The sequence below is a fragment of the Centroberyx gerrardi genome, chromosome 4, assembly GCF_048128805.1.
Source record: "Centroberyx gerrardi isolate f3 chromosome 4, fCenGer3.hap1.cur.20231027, whole genome shotgun sequence".
Classification (NCBI taxonomy): domain Eukaryota; kingdom Metazoa; phylum Chordata; class Actinopteri; order Beryciformes; family Berycidae; genus Centroberyx; species Centroberyx gerrardi.
This window is the reverse complement of record NC_136000.1, coordinates 26,151,013-26,168,312: the sequence shown is the minus strand read 5'-3', so window position 1 is coordinate 26,168,312 and position 17,300 is coordinate 26,151,013. Positions and strand designations below refer to the sequence as shown.

Genomic DNA, 17,300 nt, shown 5'->3' with positions numbered 1-17,300 from the left:
TTGTTAGCAAAACAAATTCATTGCTGATTTTGTTATTTTCATATTTGTTGACGGTAAGAAATGCATTAAAAAACACCAGCCTTATCCTTTAACCACCATCAGGGCTGTATCACATAACTCACATCATTCTTAAGGAATGACATCTTAAATTAACTTTTTTTTTTCTCCCAATAACTGTTTATACCAAACATATTAACCAGACCTCTGTTATACTGTTGCAGCCCCCTTTTTCACAATCCACATCTCAGTTGTCTCAAAGCTTAAAAATCCTTCTCTGACTTCTCTTTACCCACATCTGCTCCTTTGTGATTGGTAGAGATTTAATAAGGGAAATCAGTAAGGGATAATGGCTTTTACCTGCATTCACCTCATCGGAGTACTTCATGAAAAGAGGAAGTGTCCCTAATATTATGTACATGCAGTGTACATGCTTACAGGATGTCTTATCACAGTACTGTGTCAGTCAGTCATTGTTGAGGATAACATTACAGAGGAGAGGATGGTGCCTTAAGTTACACATAACGGCGCACTGGAACACATTGCGGGGATGTCAGATAAAATTCTGACGAAATGGCTATGCTGTCATTCAACCAACAGGATCAGAGTCAAAGATGCTCAGGCAAACAATGAGCATCTGAAAGAGGCTCAAGTGTAACAACTACAAGGGGAGCCTATAATCGTTATTATGAACTCAAGGCTATGGTTCTCCATTTTCTCCATGACACAGAAACAGCGGCACAGTTGGGATACCAGAGGACACTAAAGGAGGAGATTCTATTGGTGAGAAATGATCAGAGCTGTGTCCAACTTTGTCAGAATTACTGTTTCTGTGAGGTTTCGATTGGACTGAATTGAAAGTGATTTGATTGGCCTCACTGGTAGTGATCTAATGCTGTGTAGGCTATTTAGGCCTTTTTAGACATTACTTGTAGTTGGACAAAAAAAAAAAAAAGATTTTTGCAATGCTATTTTCTCCCACTGGAGGGCAGTGGCTAGACACAGAAATAGTGGACATTTCCTTTTAAATTAACTGAAAGCAAGAGGGCAACATTATTACAGTTTAAGGAATACATCCACTGAAGAAGTTATCACAGGGATATTTACAATTAATACAGTATTAATGTAATTATTAACACAAATTAACTTCAAGTCATATAGGAACATTCAATAATAAATTACCGCCTGGGGTAGATTCTGCTTTGCTCCATAAAGAGACATGACATAAGGATGGGATAGTGCATAAACTATACACACACATACACACACACACACACACACACACACACACACACACACATTATAACCCATTATAGCTGTACACCTTCAGACTGGTTGTTTTTCTTTTTGGGACGCAGGCAGATTATAAAATGCTAATTATCTTATTATGAAGGTAGGATATAGTATGTAGGATGAGGAAAATAAAGAAAGAGAATGAATAGAGGATGAAAAATAGGACTGAATGACACTGGGGGGCAGCAGGGGTCCAATCAATGCAGCTTGACTTTCTGAAAACACTCACAAAGAACCAGAGGCAACGCATTCACAGGAAAATAAGGTTTTAGATAATGATTTTTATATACATGTATATAAAAACTGTTTCTAAACGGATGTCCACTTCACAGCAACATCCATAAGTTTATACATTTATTCAGAAATAAAAAGGGAGCTGTTTCACTTTTTTTTTCCCTGTGGCATACATGCACACTCATCCCCACACTATTCACCATGGCCACTGGCCAGAGCCCTATAGTTTTGTTGGTTGGACAGTGGTGTAGGCCTATTGTTTAAGCTTTTATATGGACACTGTATTGTTTTACTGGGCGGTCTCTTGATTGTTAGCGGGAGGCCGGGGGTGGGTTTGAATGGTGCGTGTGTGTACGTGTGTGTGTGTGTGTGTGTGTGTGTGTGTGTGCTGACATGGACCTACTGTGATCTGTGATGACATTCAGTTGGATGACTGCTGTTTCAGGGGGGATGGAGAAAGAAAGGAGAGAGAAACTGAAGGAGTGACAGATAGAAGAAAGAAAGATACATAGAACAGAGAGTCAGGAAAAGAGACATAGCAAGTGAAAAACAAAAGTGAAAAGCAGAGAAACAAAGTGAGAGAGACACATCAAGAAAGAAGTACAGAGAGAGAATTTGACCAACCCAAACGGAACCAGAGAGACGGCGACAAACTTGGGATTATCAACAACGGATCATAAACGACGGAGTTTCTCAAATATGGACTAGTCTGGGACCCTACAAACACATACACACACACACACACATACATACTCACACACACACCTACACACACACACACACACACACACATACATACATATTCAAACATATTCTTTCTCACAGACACATTTGTTTTCCTGTCGTGGCCAATCTTGGGAATAGAGCGGTGGCATCATGCAGGAGTCTCCCGGTGCCATGGGTGTCGATGGCAGCTATGCCAGCAACGTGCCAGCCTTCCTCACCAAGCTGTGGACCTTGGTGGAGGACCCAGATACCAACCACCTCATCTGCTGGAGTGCCGTGAGTCAATTTTCAGGCTTTTAAATACTATAGCAACACTGTGAAAATTTTATTTTGGTTTTGCAGAGAAAACAGGCGTGTTTTGGTGTTTTGGCTCCAAAGGACCACGTTAAATTAAACATAAAGTCAGTTTATAAAAGTTTATAACATAAAAAAACAAAACTAGAATATAACCTATATCTTACATCTGTTAAAATGTCATTGTCATACTCAGTGAACACACTCAGTGCGAGTGTTCACCACCTATCTGTGGTTTTCTATTTGGGAGAAGCCCATTTTGTTATGGAACATTTCATTTAATACCTGCTTGCTGTAGATGTTATAAAATAATTTGTTGTCTGTCAGCTGGGTAGGACAGGGACTGTGGATGGACATTTCAATTCTTTTCACAAATCAAATAGTGACATGGATTAGAATGACGTTGAACTGAAAAGTTGAAATGAATGATTTTTAAACATAATCACACCAATGTCTGAACAGGTTATATGCTGCCTATAACAGGTCCATCTGAGTTAGGCAACGTTGAAAAGCTAAAGAAATCTCAACGAAAATTACACATAGGCCAGATCAGATTTAAAAGAAGCTGAAAAAATAACATTAGCTTACTATGTTTGAGGCAAGTTCTTGTGAGAGAAAACAAGCATTTCTTGGGCCAAAGCGCACACGGAGGCTGTTAAGCAGTTCCCTCGCAGTGGGAAATACTCTGAGCAAAGTACAGCATTAACATTACAATGAGCATTAGCATGAAGACCACTTACTATTAACTTTAACTTTCATTTTCAACTGAGCTGCAATGACACCATAGCCACCGAAAGACTAAATATTTTATTTTTAATTCTTCCTGGCACATACGCCTGACCTCTTCCATCTAAATAGAGGAAAACAAATAGAATCTGAGTTTACCCTGTTTAGGCAGTTTATGTCACAAGAGTTTAAACTTATCTCTCAGTGTAAATGTAGCTTACAGTAAATCTATGGGGATAGGATACAAGTGTCCTGTGATGTATAAAAGGTAATTAGAAATATCTAAACAATTTCAGGAAGCTGGCTACTCTGTTTCTCTTGGTTTCTCCCCAGAAGGTTTAGAAAAGTTTAACCAGTTGAACGGACTTCTTGTTAATCATTTGCGCTCTCAATCCAGCTGGTGTCTTTCTCTTTTGCCATTTTATCCTGTTGTGTGGATGAATATTGCCAAGATGCTGTTGTCCATGCAGGCATCAAAACTATTCTTAACTGCAGCATATGAATAACATAAACATATAAAATCTCCTCAGCAATGTATGGTGGTTCATACAAATAAGGCCAAAGTGGACTCTGCTTGGAAAAAAGCAGTGTTCACTAGTTAACTGGTTACTATGTGAGCCAACCGATTTTGTAAGATTTTGTGCATTCCATAACAAAACAGTTCCTGCCCCTGAGAGGGAGAGGCATGGAGCCAACAGACAGCAATCCCCTAAAAGTTGTAATTTTCAAAATGACTGTGTGAGTATTTGTGACATAATTTTGATGTAGCAACTTCTGAAATCCGACTTCAGAAATGAAAATACGCAAAATACTTGCCTTCCCTTAAGTAGGACTGCCTCTCTGCTATGTAGAGCTCTAAAACGAGATTGAAATTTGTCATTGTTGTTTAAATGCAACATCAATGGACTAAAAACGACTTGCTCGAGAACAAAATAACCCTCTTGTTTTGATAGAGATGGCAGCCGATCAATGCTGGGTCTCTTAAGGGAGGGTTGAACTATTGCATACCTAAAATTGGAGGGGAAAGTACCAGTGGCCAACTGGGTCCAACTGTGTCAAAGACCTCTAAGAGACAGAAAGAGCACTTCATATAACTAGCAGTCTCCTTTAGAAACGTTAGTGGAATAGGTTTACAACAGTTCAAAACAGCAGTTTTGGTCTCAAAAATAAAATACATTCCTCACATTTCTCTGGTGAAGCTTCAATACTGTATGTGGAGGAAACGTTGACAGCTGAGTCAATTACATTGAACAGTATCCTAGAGTTGTGACAATTTTTAGATTTGAGGTGGGAAAAAATGCTGCTCTTGCATCTTTGACTGCTTTGTGATATTTCACCAGTAGGCATTCCATGGTGTTGTGAAGTAGTTGCTGTCTGTTGGCCTCACATTTACGCAGTCTTTTGTTCTACAATCTCAAGGGACTTGCTTGTTCGAGATCTCACATTTAATAGACTTGATTCCAAGGTGCGGGGGACAGAGTAAAAACTTGAAAAGACGAGGAACAGATATCAGGATTTTGGCATTTGCAGCAGTAGGGTGAAACAGTGATGGTGCTGCCAAGGGTCTGTGGTAGATAGGAAATGCTTCATGAGGAGTCAAAGGGTGGCAAGATTACCTACCACACTTGGGACACCCAGAGGTGCCCAGACAGCATCTGTTTGGGTGAAGGCCATCTCTTGTCGATGACAAAGGGGACCCCAAATGAAACACAGTGGGTGGGGGCGGGGTCTGAGATGATGATCTTTCTGGTATTCCTGGAGTAGTGAGGTGATAAGCCATTTATAGTTGTGCGTTAGTGTCTTTGACTGATGTTTTCTTCTGAATGAGAGTTCTTAGGACTCTGAGGATTCATAACAGTGGCAGAAATACTCCCAAATTGCTTTAAAAACTGGGCACCCAAACAATATTGTCTGCCAGGCAGATTTGGAGTAGCTAACACAGGATGAAGCTGGATGAATAAGTTGGACACTTAGTAGCAAGGGCCCTCAATGAGACCCATGAAGTGAAAATAGCTCAAACCCAATTCAATGAATACAGACACAGGTAAGCTCAAGTCGTGACTTACCAACACAGGCCCCAAACAGGAGACCATGCCAATATTTGGAGCTCCGACAACTGAAGCTCAGTGTGAACCACTTTAAAAGAGTGTTCCCTAATTGAGACGCTCACTCTATTTGCCTAAATCAAATTTTGGTGTCAGGCATGGTCACTGGCAGGAAATATTCTGCAGGCACAGGAAGTGACTTTTCTAAACTTAATAGTGAAATACAAAACTTCACCAACAATGGCCAAACCTAGAAGTAGAAGATGAAAGAAAGAAGAAGCCATTAAGAATAAGAAATTTCGAAGTCCTCAAAATTCAAACAGTTATCTCTCGCTGCCGTTTGGGGTCACTAACATGACAGGTCTTTCGACCCCATAAGTTTGTCTTTTAATTCACAGTAAGTAATAGCTTGCTTGGTTTCAGACTGGGAACCAAATTTATTAAGCTTCTAAAACAGAAGTAGTGATGATGGATAACCAGACAGGTCAGGAAACTTAGAATGTATCATGTACAAGAATGTCACAGCCAACTTACACAAACACACACAGGCTCTCTTTCACTTCCTGCAGTTCTCTTCTCTTTCCACTGTATATTGTATAATCAGAAATGCTATAAAATGTTCTAAAACCATTTAAAAGGGACCGATTTAGTGATACAAGGTTTCTGCTAGACACCAACGCTATGTGTCCTTTCTTTCAGACTGGGACTAGTTTCCATGTGTTTGACCAGGGACGGTTCGCCAAGGAAGTTCTGCCCAAGTACTTCAAGCACAATAATATGGCCAGCTTCGTTCGACAGCTCAACATGTGTGAGTTCTCGTCTCTTCTCGTCTCTTCTCTTCTCTTCTCTTCTCTTCTCTTCTCTTCTCTTCTCTTCTCTTCTCTTTTCTCTTATCTTATCTTCTCTTCTCTTCTCTTATCTTCTCTTGTCCTTTCTTCTCTTCTCTCTTCTCTCTTATCTTATCTTCTCCTTACTTCTCTTCTCTTCTCATGCATCTATGCTGTTCCTTCCTTTCCTGAGTTGAAGTTCTTGTTCAGGTGTTATGAACATGGTAAATCCACTTACATGAACAGAGGTTCATGTAAGTGGATTTACCTTGTGAAGGTGATTGGAACCGTATGGTGTCAACTCCTGTATGTTGTTGTGTGTGTCTTTAGCTTCTGTAAGAGTAGAGTGATCTGGTAAAGTTATTGGCGTAAGACAATATTATTCATTGTTCTGCTGCTGAATCTTAAATGTTTGTATATCAACTTATAAGTGTGTGTGTGTGTGTGTGTGCGTGTGAATGTGATTGTGATTGCGTATCTAGATGGTTTCCGTAAGGTAGTGAACATTGAACAGAGTGGTCTGGTGAAGCCTGAGAGAGACGATACAGAGTTCCAACATCTGTACTTCCTTCAGGGACATGAACACCTACTGGAACACATCAAGAGGAAGGTATGGACACACATACACACACATACACACACATACACACACACAGACACACACACACACACAAAGTAAAATGACTGAAAATTATGGGGGGTGATTAGTGCCAAAACTGTAGCGGAGCACAGCGCCAAGCACATGACTTTTGTTTACAAATTGTAGTCTGCTTGGATTGGAGCTGTGTGAAAGTGAACTGGATCAATTGAAACAAGTAAACAATGTTTTAACGTCACACTGGGTCGGACTAAGCAAACGGACTATTAGGTAAGTAAGCGTCTTAACATTACGCAAAAAATGTACATAGACTTACAATGGAGACAAAAACATTAGACTCATGTTGTGTTGGCAGAATGCCTTTCATTTAGATGTAGTGTACATGTGGTGTTCACACGTTCGCATTGGCGTGTAAATGACGCCTTCACCGCACTTACACGACACTAGATTTATTTTCTACACGTTTGTGCGTGTACACATTAGGGGTACTTTGGTAGCTCAGAAGAAATGGCTGCTCCAGGCTCAACAACAGAATTTTCAAATACACATGAATGGTTCAGTAAGGTTGCCAAGACATTAAGGAAATTTTCAGATGATAATGGCAGAAATCCAACTTCACACACAAGTACATGCAAAAAGCACACGCACACATTGAAAACAGCAGCCTTTCTGTGATAGTGATAGAATTTTACTGTAGAAACATTATAGAGAAAGTTACAGCGTAGAACTACTTTGTTTTTCATCATGAGATAGCTTAAGTGAACACTGAAAGTTCCCAAAGTTCAATGCCTCTATAGATATTTGTACACTGTGTCTTATTAAGGGATTGAAATTTTCCATCCAACACATCCAATTATTTGTGTGTGTGACTGCCTCCCTGTTTCTACTTCTACCTGTGTATGTACAGTATATGTCCCTGCTTGCCTGTGGGAAAATCCTTTACCACTGAATAGCTGAAGACATACTGTACACTACAGTCTACAAAACATTAGGAACCTGATATTGAATTGCACCCTCTTTTGCACAATCCATATCTCAGTTGTTTCACCTGGATTCACTTGTTCAATGCAGTTCATGGAAAAAAGTAGGTGTTGTTTTATAAACTCAGTGTATACAGTGGCAAAGTCCCATGAGGACACCGCTCACAGAGACAGAACAGACACTTACTACATCAGCAACACACCACATACAGAGGGAATGGCTGCTTGTTTGTGTTTATATGACCAAATCTCGCTCGTACTGTGTGTTTGTGTGTCCAGGTTTCCATAGTGAAGAGCGAGGAGACTAAAGTGCGCCAGGAGGACCTCAGTAAACTGCTGTATGAAGTTCAACTTCTCAGAACACAACAGGACAACATGGAGTGTCAGATGCAAGACATGAAACAGTGAGTAGAGCGATTGTGTGTGTGTGTGTGTGTGTGTGTGTGTGTGAGCCCTTATTCATTTCACCTATTGACCCCGACCCTGTTCCATTTTTGCACATCACACATTCATTTGGTTTGAAAGTTGATTTTGTCCATGTCATGTTAAAACCAATGAAAATTGCATGGCCTAAAATCTCCTAGAGGGATACTGTGAATTGTTCTATAGCCTTTGTATAGAAAATGGAGTTCAGATGCATTATAGTTCAAATGCCCATTTTCACTGCGCATTTTAGGGGGGAAAGTGTGAGAACAGCAATTTACCTGTCCGTTATTCCCCCTGTTAAGTTGGAACAAATCACCCACTGGATGACCTCACTTTTTCTCTAGAGCCTATTGTTGCTGAAAATAGCTGCTGTGTACCCATTGTGTTGCCCTGCTGCTTTGTGCTCGGTATTGTCCCTAATGAGTGGAGAGAATGTTCACCTGCTCACCTGACTACACACACACTCACCAACAACCACTAACATCCTTAGAAGGGATGACCAGGTGTGTGTGTGTGTGTGTGTGTGTGTGTGTGTGTGTGTGTATGGGCATGGACAATGCCTTCAGAAAGTATTCAACCCCCTTGACCTTTTGTGTTACAGCCTGAAATCAGAATCGTTTAAGATTCTGATTTTTTTCTTATTGCTCTACGCACGACCCATGATGTCAAAGTGGATTTTTATCCACTTTGGATTTAATATTAGGTGTTTTGAATGTCCCACAGATGACATGTCAAAGCAGAAACTCTACCATGAAGTCCAAGGAGCTGTCCACAGAATTCAGAGACACAGTTGTGAGGAGGCATAGATCAGGGTAGAAAGGGTAGAAAACAACATCTAAACTCCATCATTAGGAAATGGAAAAATATATATATACAACTACTCAAACTCTTAGAACTAAACTAAACTAACTAAACTGAGCGATGGGGTAAGAAGGACCTTTGTCAGGGAAATGACCAAGAACCCAAAGACAACTCTGACAGAACTACAGAAGATCTTGCTGAAAGGACAACAGTCAGCGCAGCACTTGACAAATCTGGGCTGTTTGGCAGAGTGACCAGAAGGAAGCCACACCTGGAACAAAGGCACATGACAGCAGACTGGAGTTTACAAAAAGGCAGTGAAGAAAGAATGTGAGGGAAAAGATTCTGTGGTCTGATGAAACGAAAACTGAACTCTCAACTCTCCTTTCTGTGAAGCATGGTGGTGGCATCAGGTTGTGGGGGGGCTTTTCAGCGGCAGGGACTGGGAGACTTCTAACAATAGAAGGAACAATGAATGGAGCCAAATACAGAAAAATACCTGAGGACAACCTGTTTGAGAGCCTGAGTGCTAAAGACCTTAGATTGGACTGACGAATTATGGTCCAACTGCATACAGTCAAACCAACACTGGATTGGCTTCAGAACAAGAATGTGAAAGTCCTTTAGCAAAGCCCAGACTTAAATCCCACTGGAAATCTGTGGAGTGACTTTTAGTTAGCTGTTCACAGATGCTCCACATACAGGTGAACTGAGCTTGAGCAAATCTGCAAGGAAGAATGGGAGAAAATACGCAAAATCCAGATGTGCCAAGCTGATACAGACATATCCAAGAAGACTCAACGCTGTTATTGCTTTGTTTTGCTTCTATAATGTATCGACTCAGTGGGTTGAATACTTATGTAAATGAGGTATTTCTATTTTTCATTTTCAAGAAATTTACAAACAATTCAACAGGGTTGAATACTTTCTGAAGGCACTGTATGTACGTGTGTATAAGCATGAAGTTAACTATTTTCAGGTAAATCTGCTTGGGATTTTTGACAAGGTGAAAGAAACCATAAATCCTTTAAATTTATACAATTCAATAAAACGTCTGGTTTCCCTGTTTTCTTCTTCTGCTCTCTACCTCCTCCTCCACCTCTCCTCTCTCCAGGCAGAATGAGGTGCTGTGGAGGGAGGTGGTCTCACTGAGACAGAACCACACACAGCAACAGAAGGTCATGAACAAGGTGTGTGTGTGTGTGTGTGTGTGTGTGTGTGTGTGTGTGTGTGTGTATGTATATATGTGTGTGTGTGTGTGACACAGAGTGAGAGAGGATGCTGATTCATGCTGTGCTTTTTCTCTCTTTGCCAGCTGATTCAGTTTCTGTTCAGCCAGATGCAGTCCAACACACCCAGCTCTGTAGGCCTGAAGAGAAAATTGTGAGTACACACACACACACACACACACACACGCAAACACAGTGGAGCAAATCAACAAAAGTGAGACAAACAGGGCCACAGTGGGGCAGAGGGAAGGGCTGGCTCAGCTGACAAACTGAACAATCCAACTCAACAAACGCTGTGAATGGAGACGAGTGCTGAGTCAGTCAGACACACACATGCGCACGCGCGCACACATACACACACACACACACACACACACACAGTGAAGGCAGAGCAGAGTGCATGACCCTGCTACAGCCTGTGTGTGTAAAATGCTGGTTCAGCTGTACTGCTGAGTGTGGTGTGCGAACAAACCCAGCATGAGAAAGGATTGGCATGCTTAGATACAGAGTATTTGCCGTAAAGCAATAAGTAAGGAAATTTATATTGGCCTGATACACAAGACTCAGAAAGCCAGCATACTGCCACAGCAAGTCTCATTCACTGTCCACCATAGATTTTAAGCAATCTCTATTCTCTCCACCCATAAAAGAGTGCTAATTTTCATGAGAATATCATTAAACTTCTATGGCAACCATCCAAGGTGTCACAAACCTCGTGGTATTTATATTCTTCAATATTTACGCTAATATCAGAATATTCCAGCTGTCTAAAAATGACCTAATCTTTTGTAAACAGGATATAGCATTTACGTATATGTGTCAACTCTTAAATGACATGCTCAAGTAGCCTGAATAATATCTCAATATGAATGTGCATATTCACACGCTAATTGATAATCTAGGAAGTCCCCATTCTAATTCAACTCAGAAGTTTTCTTAAACCCAAAGATGCTCCAAAAGGAGGAAAGTTATACAAAAAAATGTTAAAATGACAGATTACTTTCATTGGCTGCTGACCTTAGAAACCTTTAGAATGATTGTCATGCATGAACAGTATACAGTGACAGTGTGTTTTGAATTAAAACAACCTTAGGGTCATAAAAATCAAACATCTTTGCCATTCAATCCCCAGCCCGTCAAAAAGAAGGAAAACACCAACACAATCATTAGTTAGTCGATCCTGGTCAGCCTGTCATTCACCTCTGTACAGCTGCTCTCACTTCAGATGTGTAACTGATTGAATATTGATTATCCCTCCAGGCCCCTGATGTTGGACGATGGTTCTCCCAGCCCTCCTGCCTCCAAGTTCAGCCATAGTCACTCAATGGAGCCCCTCCATGAGCCCTTCTACATCCAGTCGGTAAGAAAGCATGCTCATATTACACAGTTTAGTTACATGGTTCAGCCATAGTCACAAAAATTGAGCAGCAGAAATTTGTATTTCTTTATACCCCACTGAGACACACATACACACCGATGGTATGCATTTCTAAGGGAAGGCAGAGTACAGAGTCATACACTGAAATGACACCTGATTTAGCACCCAAAATTACAAAGGTAAAATTAATCAGCAGTTGTTGATGTTTTATTTTTTAGTTTGAAACATAATGTATTCACTATATTATAGTGAATACACTATTTGAGTTGATATCTCCTTTTACACCATACTGACACCAGTCTGGCTGTTCTGTTGTATCAACACTAGAGGGAAACATTTCATATCAAAGCCCATGTACAGGAAGCAGTGCATGGTGATAGATTTGGGAGCGGTTTACTGTAATCTTCACCATCCTGTAGATTTGAATGGTAATTAGATAACAAGTAGACATATACTGCATACTACAGTACACTACTACTACTGTAAACTTCATAGCCTGTACATCTCACACACGTAGACAAGCGGGTGCTGCAGACTTGGAGTGGATGTACAAACAAACCATACCAACACTCACCAGTCTTCCTTTTTCCTCTATCAGAATTCCATTTTCACTTTCTTTTTGTGAACAATTATTGATGAAAGAATACAAAATAGGATTCAGCATACAACAGTACAGCACAGTGAAGAAAAGGTCAAAAGGACTATGGAGAATAATACGATGACATCACTAAATAACAGGGAGAAAATAACAGAAAAGAACAAGAAATAAAAAAGAAATAACATAAAAAGGATTATTACATACAGGAAATACAATGAGTGCATACACACTGTAGTATAATCATACACATAAGTAGACAAAAATATGGAAACCTCAACATGATTGTACTCTCATGCTTAGAAATAAAGCCTGTTGGGGGAGTGGGATATAAACACAATCAATTACAAAGAAATCAATGCCTGGTTCACTTTTGATCCAAATGAGATACCTGCCATCATTTGGAAAATTTGACACAGGCCCCATTCAGTTCCAAGGCAAATTATTGCTTTCCCTTCACATGTTTGAAGCAAAGGTGTTGTATGTTCCTTTGTTGCCTGTAAGGAAGTGTGCCACTACAGAAACATCTATATCTGCAATGTTGTGTTATCAATAATTTTCATAAATTCTAAATGAGTAAAACGGGCGATCAAAGAAGGAAATGTAAACAGGAGAGTTTTCACAGCTAAGAAAAAAAAAGTATCACAATCGTCTCCTCTTCTTCCTCAGCCATCCAGCGAGAGTGCTTCTTGCTCTACCAGCGGGCTGACAGGGGGACCAATCATATCAGACGTTACCGACATGTCCCAGGCCAGCATGGCCCTCCAGATGCAGCCTGATGAGACCAGGTGAGTGACTGGAAAATTAACCAATTACATATTGGTATTGATATTTTTGCAATGTTTACTGAATGGATTGATGAAGCCCTTAATGGAGATTTTGGAAGAGTTTTTGATCATTTAATGCATTATTTTCCAGTGTAACGTTACCATTTCCCATCTTAGAATCCCTCTCCCAGAGTCTGTCCTGTATCTACTCTGCAGTAGTGCTGCATCATTCACTACAATAGCTATTCTTTCTATTGCCAAACAGAATGATATACAGGATATTGTAACACAAAACTTCTTAGACAAGGTACAATATGGAACAATAGTCTTGAAACGTTTTGTCAGGGGACACACATTTAGCAGACTATTGTGTATCAGAATCAGTTTGTTTGCCAAGTACAGTAAATGCACAAGAATCTGTCTTTGTCTAGAGGAGGTGCAGTCAGTGTTCAGCAGTGGACCATGAGATAGTTATTGGAGGCGATGCATGAAATTAATCACAGGCATGATAGAACATGGGCAGACTTCCTGAGGCTGAAAAGTGAAATAAGTAAAGTATGCTTGGGTGAAAGGTATTCTGAAAAATTCTGAAAAATTTACCCTGTTTTTAGTCCTACTAGCATACAATGTTTTTTCAGCCCATCTAATGCTACAGGTAGTTAGTGATGCTTTGGCAACAACACAAAAAACTTTAAAGTTTAATCTCAACAATTGCTAATCTTCATGTGACCCATGCTTGGGTACTAAGGCAGCTTTTGACCACTGATAGTGAATAAGGAAAAAGTATGAACATATCCTATGCAAGTTTGATTGGAAGAATTGTTACTGAATTGTTACTGAGGTTTTACTGAAGTAGAAGTAAAGTTACTGGTGTAAAAATGTAAAAGTCAAGATGTAAAAGTAAAATGTACTCAGAATAAAAATTACTGAGTTACTTTGTACAATAGAGAACACTGTAAGATAAGATACGATTTCCATGCAATTCTAAAATACTGAGAGGACAGAGTTCAAACTAGATTCTTTTAATTAGGAAAAAAGAAAACTTTCCAAAATAAAGTAAAGCCAATTACTCTTTTCTTCTCAACTGACTGTACCATCACTGCAAATGCCATCACTGCTCCACAGTTGGCCAGTTTCTGATGCAATGGACATGGAGAGCCTGCACAATTTGTACTCTGTTATGAATGTTATTTAAAATGTAGGAAAGTACAATACCTCAGTCAATACATACTTAAGTAAAAGTAAAATTGCACACTCAAAAAAGCTCCTAAATTCCAGGAACAAGAGTAATTGTACATGTATTGTATCCACAGAGAGAAGTGCATGATGCTCATCAAAGAGGAGCCTGTGAGCCCAGGAGTGCGAGGCGGAGGGAAGGGAGGAGGTGTAGGAGGAGGGGAGGCCGTGCCGCTGACCTCCTCCTGCGAGGTGTGCTCCTCCGAACCCCCCGTCCTCCCCGTTGCAATGGTCCAGTCCGTGCTGGAGGGGAGGGGCTCGGCCGCCTCTATGGGCGAGAGGAGGAGCAAGAGAGCCGCCCTGGACAGGTAGGAGCACACACCTGGACACACACATAGAGACACATAGAGACATATTTTGCCTGCCTTTCCTTTGTGTGTTCATATATTACTCTGTGTGTGTGTGTGTGTGTGTGTGTGTAGAGTGGAGGTGTCTGATGCAGTGGAGAATGTGGACATGAGCCTGGAGGAGCTGCAGCAGCTGCTACTGAGGAGCCATCAACAGACCGCTGTGGAACCTGGGACCACTGCTGTTATGGATGTCAGTAGGCCTGTATACACACACGTGGACACACACACACATATGTTCTGATATGTTGATAAATTTGGTGTATACCACGCTCGCAAACTGATACCACAACCACATTGGTATTTGCTTTCCAAGCATCGTTTTTGAGACATTCATGCCTGTCGTCTTTCAAGTAAAAGATGCAGAGAACTGGGAAGCTTTGAATGGCTGTAATCAACTTCTCTGAGATTTTGTATTTGCAGTTGCCAAGCAGAACTATTGTTCATGAAGCAAAATCACATTGGTTTGGAAACAAGGAAGCACGCAAATCTGCTTGGCCGTTCACGGCCGATGACTTCAGCTTTTCTCAGCCAACAAGCTTGTTGGCACATCGGCCAAATTTCCCTGGTCGCTCAGCTCTATAGGAAATGAATGGACTTCTGGTGACTTGTTGATGATGTTGCTGGCAGTGTGGAGGCACGGCTAGGGTGTGTAATCCTATTTTGAATATGTTTGTCTCATTCCTGTTTCTTCTCTCTCTCTCGACTCCAGCCCTTCAGTTTAAGCCTGCCTCTGACTGAGTGGAACTTTACAGAGATGGAGTCCAACCTCAAATCAGTGAGTCCTATAGTGTGACACTGATACAGTTCAGCCTTATTAACATGTTATTCATTTCATTGAGTTATTGTAGATTCTTTGAAATTGTAGGCCTAATTTTGAGAAGGAAGCATGGTTTTGTGCACTTAGGTCTTCATCTTTTTATGCACAGTTTACTATGAGTTGCATATTTCACTTTTGGTTAGACAAGCCTATAAAATCAACCAGGCATGCTTTTATTGACCAAACTAAATCTATGTTGAACCCATAGGCTATCAACACTCACATTATCTGCCAATGTGTTAAGAGGCACACACACTAATGCAATGTGGAAAAGCTCCACCAGGTGGAGGTTTTTTGCCAAGCTACAAAAGTGATTCTGATACACAATACCGTAGTCTGACAACTGACCAGACAACACAGCTTACAATGTTCTGATTATAGTCACAATAAGAGCCGACAGTTGTGCACTAGACAATGAAGATCAAATAGTCCAGTTTGACAATTAGATACAGTATTCAGTATACTGCAAACATGGGTAGAACGCAGTATCCACACTGGACTGGCCTATGCTGCATTCTCACTCTATGATGGGGTTTAACAGGGAGGGCGTGCATGACAACTTAGCATTGCTCTCCACACTTTGCATTATTAAACACAGTTCTCAAGAGATATTAATGAACAAGACCCATGATTAATGTGCAAAATGAATATGATTAAATCCTACTGCAACATATCAAAATGTCTGGCCTTTAATACCCACAACAAAACACAGTCAAATCAGTGAGTGAGACTTATGCAATTTACAGATTTACATGATTTATCTTTGGAAATGTGTACATTTACTATTCCACTAAATGTATACATATATCACAAAGTTGCCAGTGAATTTAAACATTTACCATTTTCCCCACATTCACAGTGTACTGTACATATATGGATGTTTGTGTGTGTGTACATACAAAGGCACACATTTTCTCAATATCTTGGTATTGGATCATGAAATGAAATAAATTGTTAATTCAGAATGGCCTTTAGGGTCAGCGGTTAGGATACTACATGAGTAAATTGATTCTGAAACAGTATAAGTACTGCAACAACAGGATGTGTGTGTGTGTGTGTGTGCGTGTGTGTGTGTGTGTTCCTTTACAGTACATGTTTCAGAACCAGGAAGCGGAGGCCTTCCCAACTACTGGCTGTGAGGAGCAGTGATTGACCAATCACAAGCCACAGACTGCCCTATCTGACCTAGTAGGTAACAATCCCATGCCATTTAGTTACTGGTGTAGTGGTAGAATAGGTGGGTAAAGATGGATATACTGTGATCTTACAATGCTAATTTGACTGAAAGGTCATTATCACAGAACTGCTTTTCTGAATGTTCACAAACAAATATCTAGCGAAATGATGTCACTGCAAACATCATGACAGGTTAACATAGATGCAAAATCAACTTCACATTTTCATCAACAAGCTAAGTCACATGTGAAAATCCACCTGTGAATTCAAAGCACATGTGCTTTGTTGGTTTTCATATGTGGATTTTCCAATTTCCCATGTAAAAATGACATTTTCATCTGTGAATCATGTCTTTACATGTGAAATTAACTGGAAAAAATGTTCACATGTGGAAAAAACACCTATGAAAAGTTAAAACTGTCACAGAAACTGTCACTGATGACAGAATACAACTTGAATACAACTTGAACAACACCTGTAGGAATTCACCTACCTACAGGTGGAGGTGTGATGTATGCCCACAGGTTGACTCTACTGTACTGTCTGTTTCTCTCCTCAGGCCAGAGAAGTTGCCATTCCTCTCATTCCACTCTGCATGAGTTTGATTCCACGGCCCTGGCAGGCTGTTTCTTATATGTTTTTATTTCATTTTATTCTATTTTTTTTTTCACGTCCGCATACCCAAACAATGCAGCAGTGAGAAGCCTATTTAGATCATCTAATTTTTGTAAAATGAACTCAGCATATCAAACCCTACATTTCCTGGTCAGCTGACTGCCACTGGACCTATCAGCTCACAGCTCTG

At 40.4% G+C, this 17,300-nt stretch overlaps 1 protein-coding gene across 1 annotated transcript; it reads left to right on the top strand.

The window, feature by feature from the left end:
• The first annotated feature begins 2,400 nt into the window (after positions 1–2,400).
• On the top strand, positions 2,401–16,468 carry hsf4 (heat shock transcription factor 4). The gene is made up of 12 exons (XM_071923376.1): positions 2,401–2,526; positions 6,015–6,123; positions 6,625–6,752; positions 8,000–8,124; positions 10,062–10,137; positions 10,263–10,330; positions 11,437–11,536; positions 12,819–12,937; positions 14,230–14,460; positions 14,575–14,692; positions 15,212–15,277; positions 16,409–16,468. Exons 1-12 carry the CDS (start codon positions 2,401–2,403, stop codon positions 16,466–16,468), a joined length of 1,326 nt encoding a protein of 441 aa, XP_071779477.1.
• Positions 16,469–17,300: the final 832 nt, after the last annotated feature.

Coding starts and splice junctions, on each gene's coding strand:
- hsf4 (XM_071923376.1), top strand. CDS start 2,401: ATGCAGGAGTCTCCCGGTGCCATGGGTGTCGATGGCAGCTATGCCAGC. Junction 6,124..6,624: donor CGTTCGACAGCTCAACATGT/GTGAGTTCTCGT, acceptor TTGCGTATCTAG/ATGGTTTCCGTAAGGTAGTG. Junction 11,537..12,818: donor AGCCCTTCTACATCCAGTCG/GTAAGAAAGCAT, acceptor CTTCTTCCTCAG/CCATCCAGCGAGAGTGCTTC.